Source organism: Triticum aestivum, chromosome 4A, assembly GCF_018294505.1.
Source record: "Triticum aestivum cultivar Chinese Spring chromosome 4A, IWGSC CS RefSeq v2.1, whole genome shotgun sequence".
In the NCBI taxonomy this organism is placed as follows: domain Eukaryota; kingdom Viridiplantae; phylum Streptophyta; class Magnoliopsida; order Poales; family Poaceae; genus Triticum; species Triticum aestivum.
Window position 1 is genome coordinate 251,045,720 of NC_057803.1, and position 21,380 is coordinate 251,067,099.

At 45.3% G+C, this 21,380-nt stretch overlaps 1 protein-coding gene across 1 annotated transcript; it reads left to right on the forward strand.

Annotated features, from left to right (window-relative positions):
• The first annotated feature begins 892 nt into the window (after positions 1-892).
• Positions 893-13,665, forward strand: LOC123085919 (receptor protein kinase TMK1). The gene is made up of 2 exons (XM_044507627.1): positions 893-3,235; positions 12,743-13,665. The coding sequence occupies exons 1-2, from the start codon at positions 1,009-1,011 to the stop codon at positions 13,189-13,191; spliced, it is 2,676 nt and encodes an 891-aa protein (XP_044363562.1). The 5' UTR covers positions 893-1,008; the 3' UTR covers positions 13,192-13,665.
• Positions 13,666-21,380: the final 7,715 nt, after the last annotated feature.

A 21,380-nucleotide genomic window follows, 5' to 3' on the forward strand; every position in this document is an offset into this window, starting at 1 on the left:
TAAATATTGTGTTTGATGAAATGTCCCAGCAAATGTCAGAAAGAATTTAAACCTGTAAGATTGGGTATCAACTTTGGATGATTGGGTATCAAGTTGTTCCTTTTTTCAAGATTCTTATTTTGATGATTATGTGCATTAACAACAAGCCAGATCATGATTTTTTGTGTCATGTAGGCACAATATACCCATGTTACCGCAAATTGAGATTTTGGATGATTGAGAGTGGGATACGCGTTTTTATACAAATTTGTTCCATACCATCTATCCATATGAGTAGAATTTTTTTCTAGTATTTTCATTTAAATTACATTTTCATGTCATTGTATTACATGTTGTTATTATATGCTGAAAGCTCGACGGCATGGATGATTTTTATACTGAACAGAACATGCTTCTTGATGTTTATTGCAATTATAGCAGTTGTTTGGTTATCTCAAATTTTGTTTACTGCTCCCTCCATCTCATAATATAAAACATTTTTATAAACTTTAAAGTTCTAATTTCATAATTGTTGCTAATAATTTAAGAGTCAAACTATAATTTCATGTTATTTGTAAACCAAACCTATCAAAATCACATTGATTTCTCGAAACATTCACGTGCACGCGGAGACCTAGCGCAGATTTGCAGCCACAACGCTAGCGTATTCGCTGTCCTGTGGATCCCAGGCAGCCAGTGTTAGTAGAATAATTACTCTGCCTTTCGCAAAAAAAAGAACAATTACACTGTCATCTTATAAAAAATAGAGTAGTGTTTCCGTTACACTCTTTCTTTCGCCCGACCCAGGTACATCATCCTCGCTTCCATTTTTTATTTTTTATTATTGCATCCTTGCAATGCACGAACATTTTTGCTACTCGATCCAATATAAGCAAGTGAACACCGAACGGATCCAACGGTGGTCGAGCCGGCCACCCAAAAAAACTGGCAGAGAGATCTAAGGTAGGGAGCGAGAGAGGAAGGGAAGAGGAGAGAGGAAAGACGGAGCACCTCGTCGCCAAAAATACCATGGGGAGGGATTCGCACCTCGTCCTTCTCGCCGTCCTCCTCTTCTCCTCCCTCGTCGCCGCCGCAAAATCTGCCGACGAGGACGTCATATTTGGCCTCGCCAAGTTGTTGTCCAACCCGCCCTCGTCCTGGGGTGCCGGCGGCGACGTCTGCGTCTTCGACGGCATCACCTGCGAGCGCGGCGGCTCGGGCCGGGTCACCTCCATCGACCTCGGGGACATGGGACTCACCGGGACCCTGCCCACCTCCCTGTCTTCCCTCACTGCGCTCAAGGAGTTGCATCTCCAGGGCAACGCACTACACGGCGACTTCCCATCGCTCGCCGGCTGCACCGACCTCACCCGCCTTATGCTCGACGGCAATTGGTTTACCTCCCTCCCAAGTGACTTCCTCAAAGACCTGCCCTCCCTGCAATACCTCAGCCTGGAGGACCTGCCACTCAAGCCGTGGTCCGTCCCTGACGCCATTGTCGGCTCCTCCTTACTCGAAACCTTCTCCGCCTCCAATGCCTCCATTGCGGGTGCCTTCCCGGCGGTTCTCGCCAACCTGTCATCGTTGAGGTCTCTGCGGCTGTCATATAATAACCTCACTGGTGGACTCCCTGCCGGGCTGGCTGAGCTGATTGCCCTAGAGAGTCTGCAGCTGAACAACCAGATGTCGGATGGGAAGCTGTCAGGGTCTATTGATGTTGTTGCTGCAATGAAGAACCTAAGGCTGCTGTGGATCCAGTCTAACAAATTCACGGGCCCGATTCCGGATTTTAGCAACTCACAGCTAGAGGCGTTGAATGTCAGGGACAACAGGCTTACTGGTGTGGTGCCAGCCTCACTCTATGAGATCAAGACACTGCGTAATGTGTCACTGACTAATAATCTTTTTCAGGGGCCGATGCCTGATTTTCGTGGTGTAAATGTAGACCTTGCTGCTGACACTGTGAGCAGGTTCTGTCAGTCAAGGCCTGGGCCATGTGATCCGCTGGTTACAACTCTGCTTGCGGTGGCCGCAGGGTTTGGATACCCAGCTGAACTTGCGGAAACGTGGAATGGGAACACACCATGTGGTAATTGGATTGGTATTGTATGCTCAAATGGGGATGTTAGCATTTTTGATTTGCACAATCGTGGTTTGTCAGGGACGATATCGCCGGCTATTGCAAACCTGACTAGTGTTGGAAAGCTAGATCTCTCAAATAATCACCTCACTGGGGTGATACCGGATACTTTGACGACAATGTCAAACCTGAAAATTTTCATTGTCTCAAATAATAGCCTCGATAGTGAACTGCCCAAGTTTAAGCCTTCAGTCAAGGTACTGGCCGACAGAAACCAGTTTGGGAAATCAGATAGTGGTTCCCAGAGTGTTTCTGCAGGTGCACTGAAATGGAAGTCGGATGCTGGCATGATTATTGGAATTCTTGTAGCTGTGGTTCTTCTTGTTATCATTGTTGGGCTTTTTGTACATCATCGGAGGAAGAAGAATGCAGAGAAGTTCAGGCCAGTCTCATCGAAGGGGTCTGCTGATGAATCTGAGATGATGAAAATTCAGGTGGTTGAAACAAATTGGAGTGCCAATGGAAATACCGCAGTTCCAGCTGATTACAGCCAGGTGAGTGCTGGTAGCGCAAACATTACTCATCTGTTTGAGTCCCACGGAATGCAATTGCCTATTGAAGTGCTGCTAAAGGCCACAGACAACTTTAATGAGGACTGTATTTTAGGTAAAGGGGGGTTTGGGGTGGTCTTCAAGGGGAACCTCAATGAGAGGTTGGTTGCTGTGAAGAGGTGTGACAGTGGCACTATGGGGACTAAAGGGCAGCAAGAGTTCATGGCTGAGATTGATGTGCTTACGAAAGTAAGGCATCGACACTTGGTTGGACTACTTGGGTACTGTACCCATGGCTACGAGAGGCTCCTGGTCTATGAGTATATGTCTGGTGGAACATTGCGTGAGCACCTATGTGATCTTCAGCGGAGTGGTTATACTCCTCTTACATGGACACAGAGAATGACAATAGCTTTGGATGTTGCGAGGGGGATAGAATATTTGCATGGCTTGGCACAGGAGACTTTCATCCATAGGGATCTGAAGCCTTCCAATATACTGCTGGACCAGGATTTAAGAGCCAAGGTATCAGACTTTGGGTTGGTCAAGCTTGCTAATGACACAGACAAATCAATGATGACAAGGGTGGCAGGGACATTTGGATACCTTGCGCCTGAATACGCCAGTATGTGCATTTCTCATTGCTTATCTTTCATTCTCAAGTACCAATCTGTATTTGTCTTGCACAAGTTTCTTGTATCACATCCATGTTACTCTTTTTCGGGAGTGACATCACTCTTTGCTTGTTTCTTGTTTGAATAACATTCTGTTCTCTTTGCTAGTCAGCACCATGTAATTATGGAATTAGGATTGTTACTTTGCACTGGACACTAATGCTTGGCACTTCCTACAAGGCGCCTTACCACTTAGAACTGTAATATAGGTGTCTTAATAGTCAGATATGTGTTTTTTCTTTGAGTGAAATACCAAACTCAAGTTGGAAGTGGATATGTCAGAAGAATATGGCCCCTTATCTTCCAAATTAGAAGAGGTTAGGTTGTTCTGGGCATAAGTTTTCACTACTGTCAGGGAGACAGAAGAAACTCTAATTACTTCAGGCCTAAATAGATAGTAATACACCGAATGCTGATGCTTTATTGATTGTGGGAGAAGCCCAATATATATGAGGAATAGCTTGGCTTATAAGCCAACTCAAGGAAATACAATCTGGACTCTGAAACAGATTCTAATATGGACGCTGTACCTAATACAAATCTGAACCTAATAAATAACTTGTAGCAGTAAAGGAATCCTAGTCAGTTTGGGCTGGACCCAGGGGGTGGTGCAGCCAGGGCTGGGGCCCTCCAACCATATGTGGTACCCTGCATAACATCTCTCACATGAGTCTATGTGCAACAGACCCAATGACTTCTATAACTTGGAAAGGCCCATAGAAGTGAGGAGACAACTTGCCATGCTTGTGACCTTGTATGCAGCCACACCATAGCGAAGGCGAAGCCACACCCAATCTCTGACGTCAAATGATGCACTGACGGTGTTTGCCATCATAATAATGCTTTGCCCTGTGTTGCACTTGATGGACACACTCACCAACCTCACAAACGAATATCGCACAATCCTGAAGGGACGTCTCCATGGCATTGAAGCATTGGTCTCACGCCATAGGTCATCGAAGATGGTGAAGAGTGCCAGTGAGAGAGGACAAAGCGTAGGTGCCGCATCACCATCACGACAAGAGAGGGTGTTAGCGATGCAACTGCACCAAGCAATAATGAAAAAGCATACAAACTAGTAAGTTAAGAGTTAATGCCATTATTAGAATCCAGTTATTAGGTCGATATTGAGGTGGCACAGGCAGAACTCGGCTGTGAAGTCGAACCCAAGCAACTTGCTCACCCATTGTTATTGAGGGATTGCTGATAGCCGTTGATCGAGGAGAAACTTTAGACTATAGTGGTTGGTGTGTGCAATGAAGGCACGACACCAAAGATGCCATCCCTAGTGACGTTCAACTTGAACTAGTCTGATGAGTTCCCACTCGTAGGCAGTGAGCATGGCATGGCGTGGAGCGATGGGCCATCCGAAGAAGGCAAGAGCCCACGCCTTGGTGAAGAACGATGGCAGAGCCAATCCCGGAGGATCACGCGATCTCGAAGGAAGGTCTCCATGGCTGCCATCCTGGCATCGCCGGGAACATAGTTGCGAAGACGTGGTGGTGGCCGACCATAAACAACCTCCAATGGAGTGGCACGAGCGGAGTGATAGGATGTGTTGTACCAATTCTCAGCTCAGGGCAACCATTCAATCCAGCGCCCGCCGGGGGCAATCAACTTCAGTCTGCCAGGGTTGAAACGCTGAGCTCATGTGAAATTGAATGCCGAACAACTTGAATAATTCACGCCAAAAATTGTTGGGAAGATAGGATCGCAATCACTGACGATGCGATCGGTAGTCCATGGAGGCATATTGTGCCATAAAAAACCGCCTTTGCCGTACAAGCAGTCGTGTATGGGTGGGACAATGGAATGAAGTGCGTATATTTGGAGAAGTTATCAACATATTTGGAAAAGTTATCAATGATAGAGAGCATCATAGACTTTCCATGCACCTTTGGCAGGGCCTTGATGAAATCCATGGAGATATCACTTCGCACGGACGCTGGGATCAGTAAGTAACTTGGCAGGGAGGAGTGTCTCCGTCTTGCTGCGCTGGCAGACCACACAACCACGTACGAAGTCCTAAACCAATTGGCGATCGCTAGGGACATGGAAATCAGCTCGGAGTCGATGAAATTCGTTTTGGACCTCCTCGTGAGCGGCATGAGCGTGCTGCAAAATCATTGTTACGGATGGGAAGGTGGGTAGCACATGCTCCTGACACCCATGGAGAATCAAGTTATTGACACAACTCTATAAGCGGTCGTGATCATCAGCACGAATACCATAAAAAATGGAGGTCAACTCGGGAGATGCATTTGATCTCGTGCCGTAGGTCATAGAAGATGGTGAAGAGTGCCTGTGAGAGAGCACAAAGCGTAGGTGTTGCATCAGCATCATGATAGGAGAGGGCGTCAGCGATGCAACTGCACCAACCAATAATTAAAAAGCACAGAAAGTAGTAAGTAAAGAGTTAATTCCATTATTAGGAATCCAATAATTAGGTCGACGTTGAGGCGGCACTTGCGAAACTCGACTGTGAAATTGAACCCAAGCAACCCCATTGTTGTTGAGTGATTGTCGATAGCCGCTGGTCGAGGAGAAACTTTATACTATGGTGGTTGGTGCGTGCAGTGAAGGCACGACACCAATGATACGATTGCTAGTGACGTACAACTTGAACTAGTTCGATGAGTTCCCTCTCGTGGGCAACAAGCTTGGCATGGCGGCAAGCGATGGGCCATCTGAAGAAGGCCAAGGGCCCACGCCTTGGTGAAGAACGGCGTCGGAGCCAGTCCTGGAGCCATCACACTCAGTAATGGATAATGGAGTGGTTGTCAAAGTTTGGCATCTGGAGCACCGAGCCTTGACCGAGGGCACGTTTGAGCGCCTGGAAGGCATCCTCGGCTTTTGTGCACCATAGAAACCCCTCGCTGAGTACGCGCATGAGAGGAGTGGCGAGCATGTCGAAGTCCTTGACGAACTTGCGATAGTAGCCGGCGAGCCCCAAGAAACCACACAAGGCTCTGAACGAACGAGTAGGCTAGTCTGGACCGATGCACACCTTATCCTTATCCATGGCCACCCATCAACGTTGATGACATGATAGAGGTAGTGACGAGGATATGACACGCCGGTCCATGAGCAAACAAGGTACTCACCTCCCACGGGAACGTGGCATGCGACCCACCACTTGGGCCGAAGTGTTAGGCTCGGGAGGCCTATATTTATAAGACGTGGCATTGGGAATGCTGCCAAGGGCTCGATTGGACTAAGGGCGTGAGCCCATCAGCAATCCAGCTCAACTCATGTGACCCTAGCTCGACCAGGTATATAAAGCGAGCTAGGGACCTTCTGGGGAGGGAGGGTGTGGACATTTTCTCTAGATCATCATAGTGCTAGGATTTCCACCTACCCCCATCTTCCTCTTCGCAGTCAGGCCAAGAGCTTGTAAACCAAGAAACAGATCTCCCCGATGAGGACTCGAGCAATACAACCACCAAAGGTAGGAGTAGGGTCTTGCCTCCTCTCGGAGGGCCCGAACCTGGGTAAACTCCTTGCCTCGTGCCTTACTATCTTGATTTGTCGCTCTCACACCCTTTTGACGGCACTGCTGATTACGAAACATCGACAGTTGGCGCACTAGGTAGGGGCTGTGCGCGTGGATCCTTCGAGTGGATCGGGATGGCTTTCTTAACCAAGATCGGTTGCGTTGCTTCAGGCTAAGATCTCTTCCTCGGCCCCTTCCTCCTCGTCTCCAACACAACAAAGGTACATATCTTCCTCGTCCTCTTCCCAAAGGGCCAAGTCTTCCGCTTCTGTGCCTTGAGCTTCGAGGTCAACGGCTTCGGGTGCCTGCATCCTTGTGAGGGATACCTCTGTGGCAGCTTGACCCCGTGCATCCTGCCCTATGGAGCCCGACCGCAACGGTGTTGGGTGCACCTGACGATAGCTGGACCGAAGCTCTCGCCAAAGGCGAGAAAAGGCCAGATCTCAAGGCGACGACACCTTCCCCAACCAACTAGCAGCCTGGATGTGCCCTGCACGGTCCATGATCCCGGCACAAGGCGGTGAAGTGTCGCCTCATCTGACGACATGCCATGAGAGGCACTACGTCGTGCTGGTTCAAGGGGAGGCACCAAACACACACCCCTTTCTCTCTTGAGGACCAATGCAACGCAAATACATCGCCACGCTATAGTCGGGCTCAGGCGATGGTGGCAATCAGCGTCATGACGAGCCCAAAAGACCTTTGCGTCGGGCCCTGTATCTCGGGTCGGCGGCACCATTCCCGGTTAGCCATAACTGGAACGTGCCCCTTCACGTCTGATACAAGGCGAAGGTGTGTCACCTCATCCGTCGATACACCACAAAGGGCGCTACCGTTGTGCCAATCCCAATAGGTGCTGATCACACCACCCTCCTAGAGCTTGACCTTTGTTAAGCCAAACGGCATAACCAAGAACTCATAGTGGCTGTCATTTGTGTGGAACGCTGTCTTAGCAAGGATTCATCCGTACCTAAAGATATCCCGAGCGCATGTGAAGCTTGGTGAAGAACATGATGACGGGAATGTGAAACGTGTCCTTCATGGTATGGTTGTTTAGTATCTAGTAGTCGATGCATAAGCGCCATGAGTCATCTCGTTTCTTGACGTGGACAGGCGAAGAGAAGGCCAAATTGCTTGGGAGGATGCTGCCTTGGGCCAACCATCTCAGTGGACTGGCGCTCGAGCTTGTCCTTCTGAAGTTGCCCATAGCTGTATGGCTGAATGGCAACGGGCACGGTGTCGGGTAGAAGCCGAATGCGGGGTTCGTGAGAGCGCACTAGAGGCAACATGGTCGGAGTGGCGAAGAGGTCCACAAACTCGTCAAGCATGTCACCCATTGGGCCAGAGTCCTTGCTTCTGATCATGCGGACAGGACATCAGGCTTGAACGGAGGGTGAACAAGGGGTTGGTGATAGGGTGGTGGTGGGCCAGTTTACTGCAGGAAGAACTAGGAGGTTGGAAAGTGGGGTAGTGACAGCAGTGTGGGAAGGTGCAGATCAGATCCTGCACTCACGAGGGTGGGGGTAGTGGTGGTAGTGGCGAGTGCGGTGGAGGCATGGGCCGGCGTGGAGGCGGCAACGGAGGAGCCGTTGGCTTCCAGCTGAAACGCCACGCGGGGGTCGGTTAAGCTGAGTGCCCATGCTGAGGGTCGACCTCGGTGGGAGGTGGTGGAGCGCTGGGGCGCTGCTCTAGGGCATCGAGGTGCATGACGAGGCCCTCCATGAAGGCTTGATCGGTGGTCCGTTGCGCCACCACCTCCTTTTGTTGGGTCGCTAGCTCCTTGAGCACGAGGTTGATGTTGCCGCCGTCAACTTTGTCATCGTCCGCCATCGTAGATGAAACAAGCTCTAATTACTCTAGGCCTAATATTGATCGTGGGAGAAGCCCAACATATAGGAAGAATAGCCTGGCTGACAAGCCGACTCAAAGGAAATACAATCTGGACTCTGCACCTAATACAAATTTGAACCTAATAAATAACTTGTAGCAGTAAAGAATCCTAGCCACTTTGGGCTGGAGCAGGAGTGGTGCGGCCAGGGCTGGAGCCCTCCGACCATATGTGCTTCCCACATAAAAGGAGAAGATTAGGTTGGTTTGCAAGCTTGTTAAGGACTTTACTTGTGTACTTTGGAGGCTACGAAAGCCTCTACAATAGCAGTGATAGCCCTACCAATGAACTAATGAGGGTTAGCACCCCTTGGCCCTCAGACCCATACCTAACTATGCTCATAACCTGAACATACAATTGGTTTTAACATAAGAGTGATAAACATAACAATCTACATTGTTTTAGTCTTCTATTTGTTGGACAGGATGCCTGTTGGAGACCATCAACACCTTTTTGTTGTTAAAAGAAAGCAAAGCTGTAAGAGTTGATATATTATCCATATAGATTGTTGATTAATTGAAATGTTTCATTTAAATAAATGTTTCGCAAGTCACTCCTAAATATGAAAATTTGTTTTGACCATATAGTACTTACACTTAATTGAGCAGCTCCCAAGGAACTAAAGAATCAAAGTCCATAGCTGAACTACCGGCTCATGACCCAAATATCCTAGCTTGTTTCAGTAGTTCGAGATTGTAACTTAGACTGTTTTAGAGTTCAGGTTAGAAACTGAACTTTCTGAAAGTTTAGGGTTGAAAAAAAAAGCTTTTCTTCATAATGCTATAGTTTTCAAACTTTTCATGAATCTCCCGCCAAATGACAAAGGGAGCCAAGATAGGTGGTTATCAGGTTGACCTAATTTCTCTCTTTTTTTACGTCAAGTTTTCGTCCATTCTGGTATTTGGTTGATCTCCAATATAGTCATCTTTCTTATCTATGAAAGGTGTTAAAAGGAGTATTAGTATCTGTCTAGGTCTCCTTACACGCATTCATATTGGTCTAGATTTCCTTACTAGTACTCCAAGTCTGTTGTAATACATTTATATTCTCCCAGTGGGCTATGCAATACAGATAAGTTGTATCCATAATATGGTATCAGGGCCTAGCTTAGGTTTTCATCGTTATCCTCCTGAATGATTCCTGACACTGCAACTTGTCTCTTTCCAATCAGATTTTTCCGGTTTCTTCCAATTGAGTCTCCCACTCGGTGTCCATCCTTTTGCTTCTCCACCAAATTCGATCTTAGAGCGATTCCTTCCTGTTCTCCTAGAAATTGCTCAGTCTGAACAATTTTGATCTGCCCACAGCCGACGCAAGTGCTATTTCCGAATCAAAGCTCTCAACCATATTGAAGCACCAGATCTCCACCACTCATTGCACCTGCTGCCCGAGGTCCGCCCTTGACCTACTGCTCTCCGCCAAGTCGACACCCTCACCAGGTCGCTGTTGCTGCCTCCTATGACGCGTCACCAACTCCAGGTCACTGCCTTACCTCCTACTGCCCTTGTTCGGTTGTGCTCCTCGGGCTCTCACCCTTTGTGTTCCGCTTGAAACAACGGGGGCATCATTGCTTCTCTGGCCACGTGTTCAGTTAAGGAACAAAGAAAAAGGCACAATGTTGTCATCGGCTCTACTGACTCTGTCTTGCACATGTGCCTTCCCTTGGTTCTTCTGTGCCTGCTCCATTGTCTCCTTCGACGACTCCCGCGGGTGGTGGCGGCCGCTCTACATCGACTTACAATGCTTGTCTTCCATCAGACCAGACCAAGCCGCTACTACTTTTCCACTGGTTGTTGTTCTCCACCGTCACTCCTCGCTCGCATCTCACCTGCAAGGACTCCTCCGCAGCCTCCTCTGCAAACAAGATGGCCCTTGCATCTGCAAGCCCACTTCTCTTGGTAGCTTGCTCCACGTGCTGGCTGTGCTTCCTTGGCCTGCTTCTTGCTTGGCTCGGTCCGCCTGCAGAGCTCTAGCTCGTGATTCCTCTGTTCCGTGTGTTGGGTTTGGAACTCCAAACCAGCTTTACTAGTTTGGCTTCTGTCTCCTCCCATGACTGTGACATCCGACTTAGGAATGATAGACTACTCATATCAACAAGGTGCACCTTTATTTTCGGGAGCCCATCCGAAAGGAATCTCAAAGTTAAGCGTGCCTGGCTTGCAGCAATTTGAGAATGGGTGGCTGATTGGGAAGTTGATCTCGATTGCGCACGAGTGGGGACAAAGTGCGCAGGAAAGACTAGGTGTTGGTCCGTGGGGCCATTCTAGATCCTAGGTGGTAGCCAGGTGCAACGACCACGGACCGGTGGACGTACCGGTGGTTTTGGCCGGGGCGTTATAATGACTAACCCCAAGCCAAGAGTTTCTTGAGGAGAGATTCCCACATTGTCTGGTGTGTGCTGGTTGTTCTCTATATGACTGCTTTGGCCTCCTTTTTCATTGTTGTGGACCTAAACTCGTTTTCTGGCCGCAGAGCTTCTTTTGCCATCGTTTTCTTGTGCAACGATCATTGAGACATGCTTCTTATATCCCTTTTGGCGTGATTCAACATGTTTCTGAAGACTCCATGCTACGACAACACTATGAGGACGTGTATTTTGGATTTTCACTATTTTTTTTGTTTTAGGCCCCAATCTAATGTCCTCCACAACCATGAAATCCTCAACTCTCGACTTTGGCTCCCAGTTCGGGCAATGATAATTGAGACATGCTTCTTATATCCCTTTTGGCTTGATTCAACATGTTTCTGAAGACTCCATGCTACGACAACACTATGAAGACGTGTATTTTGGACTTTTACTATTTTTTGTTGTAGGCCCCAATCTAATGTTCTCCACAACCATGAAATCCTCAACTCTCAACCTTAGTGTTATACTTCAAATGCAATGCTACTGTATACGCTTTTGCATTTGAGGTGTGTGTTCCTATTGGTCTAGATTTCCTTTGCTTTGTAAGTCCGTTGCATATATTCGCTCCTTGGTCCATGCAATATATACAAGCTGAACAACAAGTTGGCGTAGGCTAGAGCTGAAACCCATAAAATCTCGAAATCAACTCAGGTCACATAGATAGCTAACTTTCACGCACCCATGTCCATGACTAGTTCTTTGGTGACATTCCAGCCCTTGAGATCTCTCTTTACGGACTTCTTCCAAGTCAAGTTTGGTCTACCCCGACCTCTCTTGACATTACCAACACGCTTTAGCCGTCCACTATGCACTGGAGCTTTTGGGGTCTGCGCTGAATATGCCCAAAACCATCTCAGACGATGTTAGACAAGCCTCTCTTCAATCAGTGCTACCCAAACTCTGTCACGTATATCATCATTCTGGACCTGATCCTTTCCTGTGTGGTCACACATCCACCTCAACATGCGCATCTCCGCTATCCCTAACTTATGAACAATGTTGCCTTTTAGTCGGCCAACATTCAGCGCCATACAGCATTACGGGTCGAATGGCCATCCTATAGAACCTGCCTTTTAGCTTTTGTGGCACTCTCTTGTGATAGAGAACGCCAAAAGCTTGGCACCACTTCATCCATCCGGCTTTGATTCGATGGCTCACGTCTTCATTGATATCTCTATCCTTCTGCAGCATTGATCTGAAATATCGAAAGATGTCCTTTTGAGGTACCACCTGCTCATCAAGGCTAAGCCCTTCCTTTTCTCGTGCCTAGTAGTACTAAAACCACACCTCATATACTCACTTCTAGTTCCACCAAGCCTAAAACCTTTTGATTCGAAAGTTTTGCATCCATAACAAATGGAACAGTAAATATAAAAACCTCTTTGGTCTTCACCTGGATTGCTGGAAACCAGGCGGGTTATTAATTTAAAATAAGTAAAAACATGTCATGAAATTATTTTGCTCATGGTACAGTTTATATCTAACCAATCTAAATATCTCTTATTGCTTAGTGGACAAAAGGTAATTTGACTGCACGCTTTCTGAATGTCATCTATTTTGGTACAGATGTTCTATATCTGAATGTACTTTTCCTCCTTTTTTGCACTCCCCCAGTTCTTGTCTTCCGTTTTCATGTAGTAGTGATGAGCATGCAATTTATATGTTTACAGCTACAGGGAAAGTAACTACAAAAGTTGACGTTTATGCATATGGTGTCATACTAATGGAGATGATAACTGGAAGGAAAGTACTTGATGACTCATTACCTGATGATGAAACACATCTTGTAACAATCTTCCGAAGAAATATGCTTGACAAAGAGAAGTTCAGAAAGTTTGTGGATCCTACACTAGACTTCGGTCCTGAGGCTTGGAAGAGCCTGCTGGAGGTAGCTGATCTTGCCCGGCATTGCACAGCACGAGAGCAAAACCAGAGGCCCGACATGTGCCACTGTGTGAACCGACTTTCCAGTCTGCTTGATGAGTGGAAGCCTACAGAAGTTGATGATGATGACGAGTGCGAGACAAGTGAGATGCATCTCAACCAGCAACTTGAGAAATGGAGGTGTGATGATTTTACCATATCAGATTCAGATACGTTCAGCACATTCAATATGTAAGGAAGTAAAACTGACAGTTTGCAACCTACCCTATGATGTCATGTATAAATGGGGGAACACAGACTACCGCATCAAGCGGGCTACCATTAGCTCTTGCAATCGCCGACTGCAGCGGAGGTCAGACATGTCAGATGCTGTAATTAGCCCATTGAGCAGCTACCTGAGAACCCGGTAGCTTGATTATCAGCGTGTCACTCCGCCTGCTTTGGTGAGTGCTAAAGCCAAGCATAGCTTTGAAGTTTGGTACTTTTACGAGTTGTTGATGTGTCTATAGCTTGTTCACTCTATATGGCGAGTAGTGCTAGTAACATTGAACAGCCGATCCATTTGTTCTTGGATGGTCTAGAGAAGGAAAAAAGAAAGAAAGATGAAGCAAGCATCCATAAGTCTATGGCAGAGGCGTTTTTTTTGAGAGATGTAGAACAGTTGTTTTGTGAACTATCAAGCACGAGGAATTCTTTTTGCGTGCAAAAATGCCAAATGGAGGCCGAGCTCCATCTAGGTCATAATATTGAAAAATTCAAACTCATACTCTACATTTCACAAACTTTTAAAAAATTAACATGCCTAGAGGCACAATGCACATGTGTATAGATTTTCAAGATGAAATACGTTAAAATGAAAGCTACACAAAGAAAAAGCCAATTCTTTGGCTTTTTAGCACATGTATTGTTAATCCTTAAAGTTCATGATTATTTTTTGTGCAGCTCGCAATTTAAAGTATTTTTTTATCATGAAATTTATACACATATATATTACATCCTTATATATATGTGTATTTTTCCCTGAGTTTTTTGAAACTGAAAAGTTTGGATTTTGAATTTTTCAAAATTAAGACCTTAATGGAGCTTGGCCTCTAAAACGTACTCTTTTGCGTGGCATTTATAATTGGGTGTATGCGGCTGAAATTTGTGTGCTTCCATCATCCTGTGCAGTTTGTTTTGCTCCCCCCGCCACCCTGCCTTAGGTTTGATGAGTCGGTGGCTATTATATTGTTTCGATGAGTCGGTGGCTATCATATTGTTTTGTTAGGCGTTGGATCGCCTAGGGTTCTTGATCTTGTCGTGCCCATAGAGTCCCCACTAATATATAGAACATGAAGATAAACTCTACTTTGAAGCAATTTAGTGTACGCTAATAAAAGATAACGATGTTGCTCCTTCTCTTGTCCTATTTTTCTTATTTCGTTTTTACAGCTGTGTGGTAAGTCTTTTAGTTGATCTTTTTCTTTGGTAGGAGCAACACCGCACATGAATGACCAACACACTTTTGAATATATCCATAACTCTTTCTCAATACATGTAAGAAGATGCAACGACAAGACGAAGCTAGAAACATTGCATAACATGTGTAGAATAAACATATAATCATGTATTGTAAAACAATGATGATGGAATTTGCATCACAATATGTCTCGAAATGACTATGAAAATACCATGATAGGTAGGTATGGCGGTTGTTTTTAGGAAGATAATGTAGGTGAACATGAGAAAGCCCTCCCACAAGATTCATATGTATTAGGGAAATATTCGCTACGTCTTGAGGAGAGAGTGGGCAATGCTCGATAATGAAGAAGCCAACAATTTTAAGATGAAATGGAAGTGCACAAGGTTTTCAAACTCGCGTTAGTCATAAAGAACTCAACCATCACACTCATGCATTGCAACATTAACATAGAACTGTGCAATATAGTACTCCACGGGTGTATTTGGTTGAAGTTAACCGCCTTGCATCCCGATGTAAACTAAAAACTGGTTACTTACCACATCAAGTCCTCATTTTATTCTACTCCAATCTTTATAGAAGTGTGGGGTATGATATCAACCAAGGGGAGGTGAATGGGAGATTCGACAATTTATTCCAAAAGCGAGTTCTTCAAAGAAAAATAGAGAAAATAATATTAAGGCAGAACTGAATAAAGGCAAATCCAAACATACACAATGACTTAGAGGAAATATACGCTAGATCGACTGAGTCAAATGTAACAACAGGCTATACAGAGGTATAACAAGGCCGAATATGAAATTAAACATATTTCATTTGGTGGAATAGAATGGTGTCACACCCTGATGAGGACATCAATACAATTGTTACACCCACAGCCCCTGCTGCTATACATACTGGACCAATTACTAGAGCTCGTGCACACCAACTAAATTACCAGGTACTTTCGTTTCTTAGTAATGATTCTAATGTTCATGAGAATATGATGCTGCCTAAATTGGATACATTTGTTTTGTTTACAAATGAAGGGCCTAGCTTGGAGAAGGATGAACATTGGATTAAGAACAAGCATGGAGATGATGGCATGCGCAAGGGGAACAAGAACGGAGTTACAAGTGATGATTTCAGGACTTTGAAGCCACCATAATGGGTGCATGAAGCCTTGGACGAAATATACAAGATGCCACTTCATAAATTTCGTCCCGAGGCTATTATAGGTGCTGCGTCACCTTATTATTGGGCCAGGCCCATGTAATTTCGAAATACATAAGTGTAGACTATTTTTAGAGTCTGTATGTGTGGGGAAACAAGAGATAGGGTTGATTTCGGACTCCTCCACCAAGGGTCACGAAATTCCCCCCTCTTCCTCCATATATACAGCCCTTAGGGCATCGTTTAGACTTTGGGTTTTATTTAGTTAAAAGTTAGCCATCGCTGCAACTTCGTGTACTTCGTTTGTGTCCAACGACCAGACCAAGACCGCTTATGAAACCCCACTTTAATCAATACTTCATCCATATTTGCAATATTCAAATTGCTTAATCATATTCTTGCTTGTTCTTCGATTGCTTGCAGGAATAGACCTTCGTGGTCAGGTTGATCGTGCTCCTGCGTGGTCAATAACCTCTCGGGGTTGGTTTAGCGATTGCTAAGGCGCAACGTCGTGCACGTTTGTAGTCGGATCGTCAAAGTCGTCTCCACCAAATCGATAGTTATCATCTCATCGAAAGATCGGGACCCTCGCCTCTATCAGGTGGTATCAGATTTCCAGGTTGCTCGGTGAGATTTTACAGTTTTTCGTAGTTTAGATCGAGTCTGTTCTTCATACCTACAGTCCACGAAAAAGCCAATAAAAAATTAGGGTTAGTTCATCATATCCGAACCAATCTGAGCCTTTGCATAATCTTTTTAGGGTTTTGCTTTGTTGAATTTGCGGTTGCATCGTCGTGTCTAGTTGCTGGTCTTAGCGTTAGTCTTTTAGAGTTTCGAGTTCTGGTCATAAGTTGTCACGCCGCCACCGCACCATCATCATCGCCCCTGTCACCTACCACCACCGCTCCGAATCCGTATCCATATACCACCACCAATCCGTATCCATATACCACCACCGATCCATATCCATATATTACCACCGTTGCCATATACCACCACCGCTGCCATATACCACCACCATATATCCACCACCAATCCGAGTTCCTTGCATATTAGGTGTGTTTTTGAGATCCATCTAGATTCTGATTCGTGTTTCCTTGCCGGAGTAGGTTTCGGAAAAAAGAAGAAGAGTCCGGAAACCACCCTCCGTTTAGGCCCAAATTTTTTCGAAAACATTTCTGGCTATCCTATTTTTAGGTGTTTGTGAGTGTTTTGAGACAGGTGCCATTATAGGAAGTTTTTTTTGACCCATTTCCAGTTTTTGGGTCCGGGCAGTCGAAAAAACGAAAAAAAAAATTGGTCGAAAAAATTTCGTGCCCATCCTGTCAGTTTGACCTAGGAAGAGTTTTGAGACACTCGCCATTATAGTGATTTTTCGCAAAAAAAAGCAGCGCAAAAAAAAGAGCGGAAAAAAATTTTCCAGAGTGTGCTTTTTCCTTGTTTACGTGCAGCGCCGTGATTTTGTTAGTGTTCTAGGCTCGCGTCTCTAGCACGGTCTAGCCTAGGACGAGCACAGTACCGTCGTTGAGCGTTTATTCAACTTTGCATCTCTGAATTGATTATTGCTGACCCTTTTTGCTACCATATTATAAGCCTTCCCAGCTCCACATACATCTACGTCGTGCGTTTGACTCTCCCTGGTAATCGCTCTATCCAAGCTTTGAGAGTTTTGACTACAACGGTTGCCGATCACCGCCTGCTGTTGGGTAAGAACTGGTAAGAATTTGAGATTTGCTTGACGGATTTGTGACACCCACCACCACTTCTTAGTAGTCTGTAGGATCATATTCTTGTGTGTTTCTATTTGCTGCTAACCATGGTAGGATCACAAGCCGATGAGACTGATTGGGAGAACCTGACGAACAAACAACTACATGATAAATTTCAGCAAATGATGAGTGGACAGGTGCAAGATGTGCTAAACAGATTTGAAGAGGCCATGGAGAAGATAGATGGCATGGAGAAGACGTTCGAAACAAAGCTCGATAACAAGTTTAATGAATTGCTCACGCGTCTTCCACCACCACCACCCGCTGCACCTAACGCACCTCTCCAACAACAACAACAACGCATCCTTCCGAATCAGTATGGACGAGCGAAGCGTGTTCCTATTGAGGATGGCCAAACTTCTGGTGATGCTGTTCATGTTGTTGATGCTTCTTTGACTCCTGCTATTGCTGCTGCTGGTACCCAGGAGGATGATGAGTATGCGGGCGATTATGAGGATGAGGTTGATCAAAATCAGCACTACGTGCAGCCACCTGCACCACCACCAGCAGGTCGACCTCAGGTATATATTCGTAATGGTAGGCCTGCACCTCCACCTCAGGTACGAGATGATGTCCATATTCCTAAACTAAAATTGAATATTCCACCATTTGAGGGTAGATATGTTCCTGATATATATCTTACTTGGGAGTTAGAAACTGAACAACGTTTTACATGTTTACAATATCCCGAGGAGAGACGGGTTGCTGCTGCTGTTTGTGCTTTCACTAGTTTTGCATGTGTATGGTGGTCTGAACATTGTAGATTATATCCTATTCCAACTACTTGGGCTGCTTTGAAAACTGCTATGCGTACTCGTTGGGTTCCACCATATTATCAACGTGAATTGCTTCAAAAATTACAACGCTTAAGACAAGGAAAAAATTCTGTAGAAGAATATTATCAGGAATTACAAACTGGCATGATTAGATATGGTATTGTTGAGGAGAATGAAGCTATGCTTGCACGTTTTCTGGGTGGATTAAATAGAGAGATTCAGACCATTCTAGACTATAAGGAGTAACTCGTTTATTCCATCTTGCTTGTAAAGCTGAACGTGAAGTGCAGGATCGACAAGCATTGGCGCGAACTAACTTTTCTACAGGCCGACCTTCATCATGGACACCGCGTGCATCTTCTACTTCAACTGCACCAGCACCTCAATCAGGTGCCTCCTCTAGTCGTGATACAAGAAAACAGGCACAACCACCATTATCAGCCAAGAGCGCACCTGCTGGGCCTGCACAGAGTTCTTCTTCTTCCATGGCATCAACAGGGCACACAAGTGATATTATTTGTCGTCGTTGTAAGGGAGGAGGTCATTATGCGAGAGAATGCAAATCTCCGCGTGTGATGATTGCTACCGCGGATGGTGGATATGAGTCCGCTAGTGACTATGATGAGGAGACTTTGGCTCTTATTACACATGAAGAACATGGTGGAGATGATTCTGATCATGAGACGCAATACATGGCTCCTGAAGACGCTGACAGGTATGAATGTTTAGTTGCTCAACGTGTTTTGAGTGTGCAGGTCACACAAGCTGAGCAAAATCAAAGGCACAATTTGTTCCATACCAAGGGAGTTGTGAAAGAACGTTCTGTGCGCGTCATCATAGATGGAGGGAGCTGCAACAACTTGGCTAGCATGGAGATGGTGGAAAAGCTTTCTCTCACCACAAGACCACATCCACATCCTTACTACATCCAATGGTTCAACAACAGCGGCAAGGTTAAGGTAACACATACTGTTCGTGTGCATTTTAGTATCTCTACATATGCTGATTATGTTGATTGTGATGTGGTACCTATGCAAGCATGTTCCTTATTACTTGGTAGACCATGGCAATTTGATAAAAACTCTGTACACCATGGTAGAAACAATCACTATACTCTTGTTCATAAGGATAAAAATATTACTTTGCTTCCTATGACTCCTGATTCCATTTTGAAAGATGATATTAATAGAGCTAATAAAGCAAAACAGGAGAAGAATAAGAGTGAAAATCAGATTGTGGCAAAAGAATTTGAGCAACAAATGAAGCCTAATAATAAACCATCTAGTGTTGCTTCTGAAATTAAATTGAAATGTGCATGTTTATTTGCCACCAAATCTGATATTGATGAGCTAGATTTCAGCAAATCTGTTTGCTATGCTTTTGTGTGCAAAGAGGCATTATTTTCATTCGAGGACGTGCCTTCCTCTTTGCCTCCTGCTGTCACTAACATTTTGCAGGAGTTCGCTGACGTCTTTCCACAAGACGTGCCACCGGGATTACCGCCTATTCGAGGGATTGAGCATCAGATTGACTTAATTCCCGGTGCTTCACTGCCAAACCATGCACCATACCGTACCAATCCAAAGGAGACGAAGGAGATTATGCGTCAAGTACAAGAGCTTCTCGACAAAGGTTATATACGCGAATCCCTTAGTCCTTGTGATGTTCCTATTATTCTAGTGCCGAAAAAGGATGGTACATCACGTATGTGTGTTGATTGTAGAGGCATTAATAATATTACTATTCGTTATCGTCATCCTATTCCTAGGCTCGATGATATGCTTGATGAATTGAGTGGCTCTACAATATTCTCCAAAGTTGATTTGCGTAGTGGATACCATCAAATTCGTATGAAATTGGGAGATGAATGGAAAACAGCATTTAAAACTAAGTTTGGATTATATGAGTGGTTAGTCATGCCTTTTGGGTTAACTAATGCACCTAGTACTTTCATGAGATTAATGAACGAAGTTTTACGTGCTTTCATTGGACGATTTGTGGTAGTTTACTTTGATGACATATTGATTTATAGCAGACCTTTGGAAGAACATTTGGAACATTTACGTGCTGTTTTTATTGCTCTACGTGATGCACGTTTGTTTGGTAACCTTGGGAAGTGCACCTTTTGCACCGACCGAGTATCTTTTCTTGGCTATGTTGTTACTCCACAGGGAATTGAAGTTGATAAAGCCAAGATTGAAGCTATTGAGAGTTGGCCGCAGCCCAAAACGGTCACACAAGTGAGGAGTTTTCTTGGCCTCGCTGGATTCTATAGGCGTTTTGTGAGAGATTTCAGCACCATTGCTGCACCTCTCAATGAGCTTACAAAGAAAGATGTGCCTTTTCTTTGGGGTACCGCACAGGAAGAAGCCTTCACGGTATTGAAAGATAAGTTGACACATGCTCCTTTTGATGAGGACATCAATACAATTGTTACACCCACAGCCCCTGCTGCTATACATACTGGACCAATTACTAGAGCTCGTGCACGCCAACTAAATTACCAGGTACTTTCGTTTCTTGGTAATGATTCTAATGTTCATGAGAATATGATGCTGCCTAAATTGGATACATTTGTTTTGCTTACAAATGAAGGGCCTAGCTTGGAGAAGGATGAACATTGGAGCAAGAACAAGCATGGAGATGATGGCATGCGCAAGGGGAACAAGAACGGAGTTACAAGTGATGATTTCAGGACTTTGAAGCCACCATAATGGGTGCATGAACCCTTGGACGAAATATACAAGATGCCACTTCATAAATTTCGTCCTGAGGCTATTTTAGGTGTTGCGTCACCTTATTATTGGGCCAGGCCCATGTAATTTCGAAATACATAAGTATAGGCTATTTTTAGAGTCCGTATGTGTGGGGAAACAAGAGATAGGGTTGATTTCGGACCCCTCCACCAAGGGCCACGAAATTCCCCCCTCTTCCTCCATATATACAGCCCTTAGGGCATCGTTTAGACTTTGGGTTTTGTTTAGATTAAAAGTTCGCCATAGCTGCAACTTCGCGTACTTCGTTTGTGTTCAACGACGAGACAAAGGCGTCACAGAACCCCACCTTGATCAATAAAGCTTTCATCTTATATTCGCAATATCCAGATTGCAATCTTAGTTTCTTGCTTGTTCTTCGTTTGCTCGCAGGAAACAGACCCTCGTGGTCAGGTTGATCGTGCTCCGGCGTGGTCAATAACCTCTCGGAGTTGGTTTAGCGATTGCTAAGGCGCGACGTCCTCGCACGTTCGTAGTCGGATCGTCAAAGTCGA

Coding starts and splice junctions, on each gene's coding strand:
- LOC123085919 (XM_044507627.1), top strand. CDS start 1,009: ATGGGGAGGGATTCGCACCTCGTCCTTCTCGCCGTCCTCCTCTTCTCC. Junction 3,236..12,742: donor CCTTGCGCCTGAATACGCCA/GTATGTGCATTT, acceptor ATATGTTTACAG/CTACAGGGAAAGTAACTACA.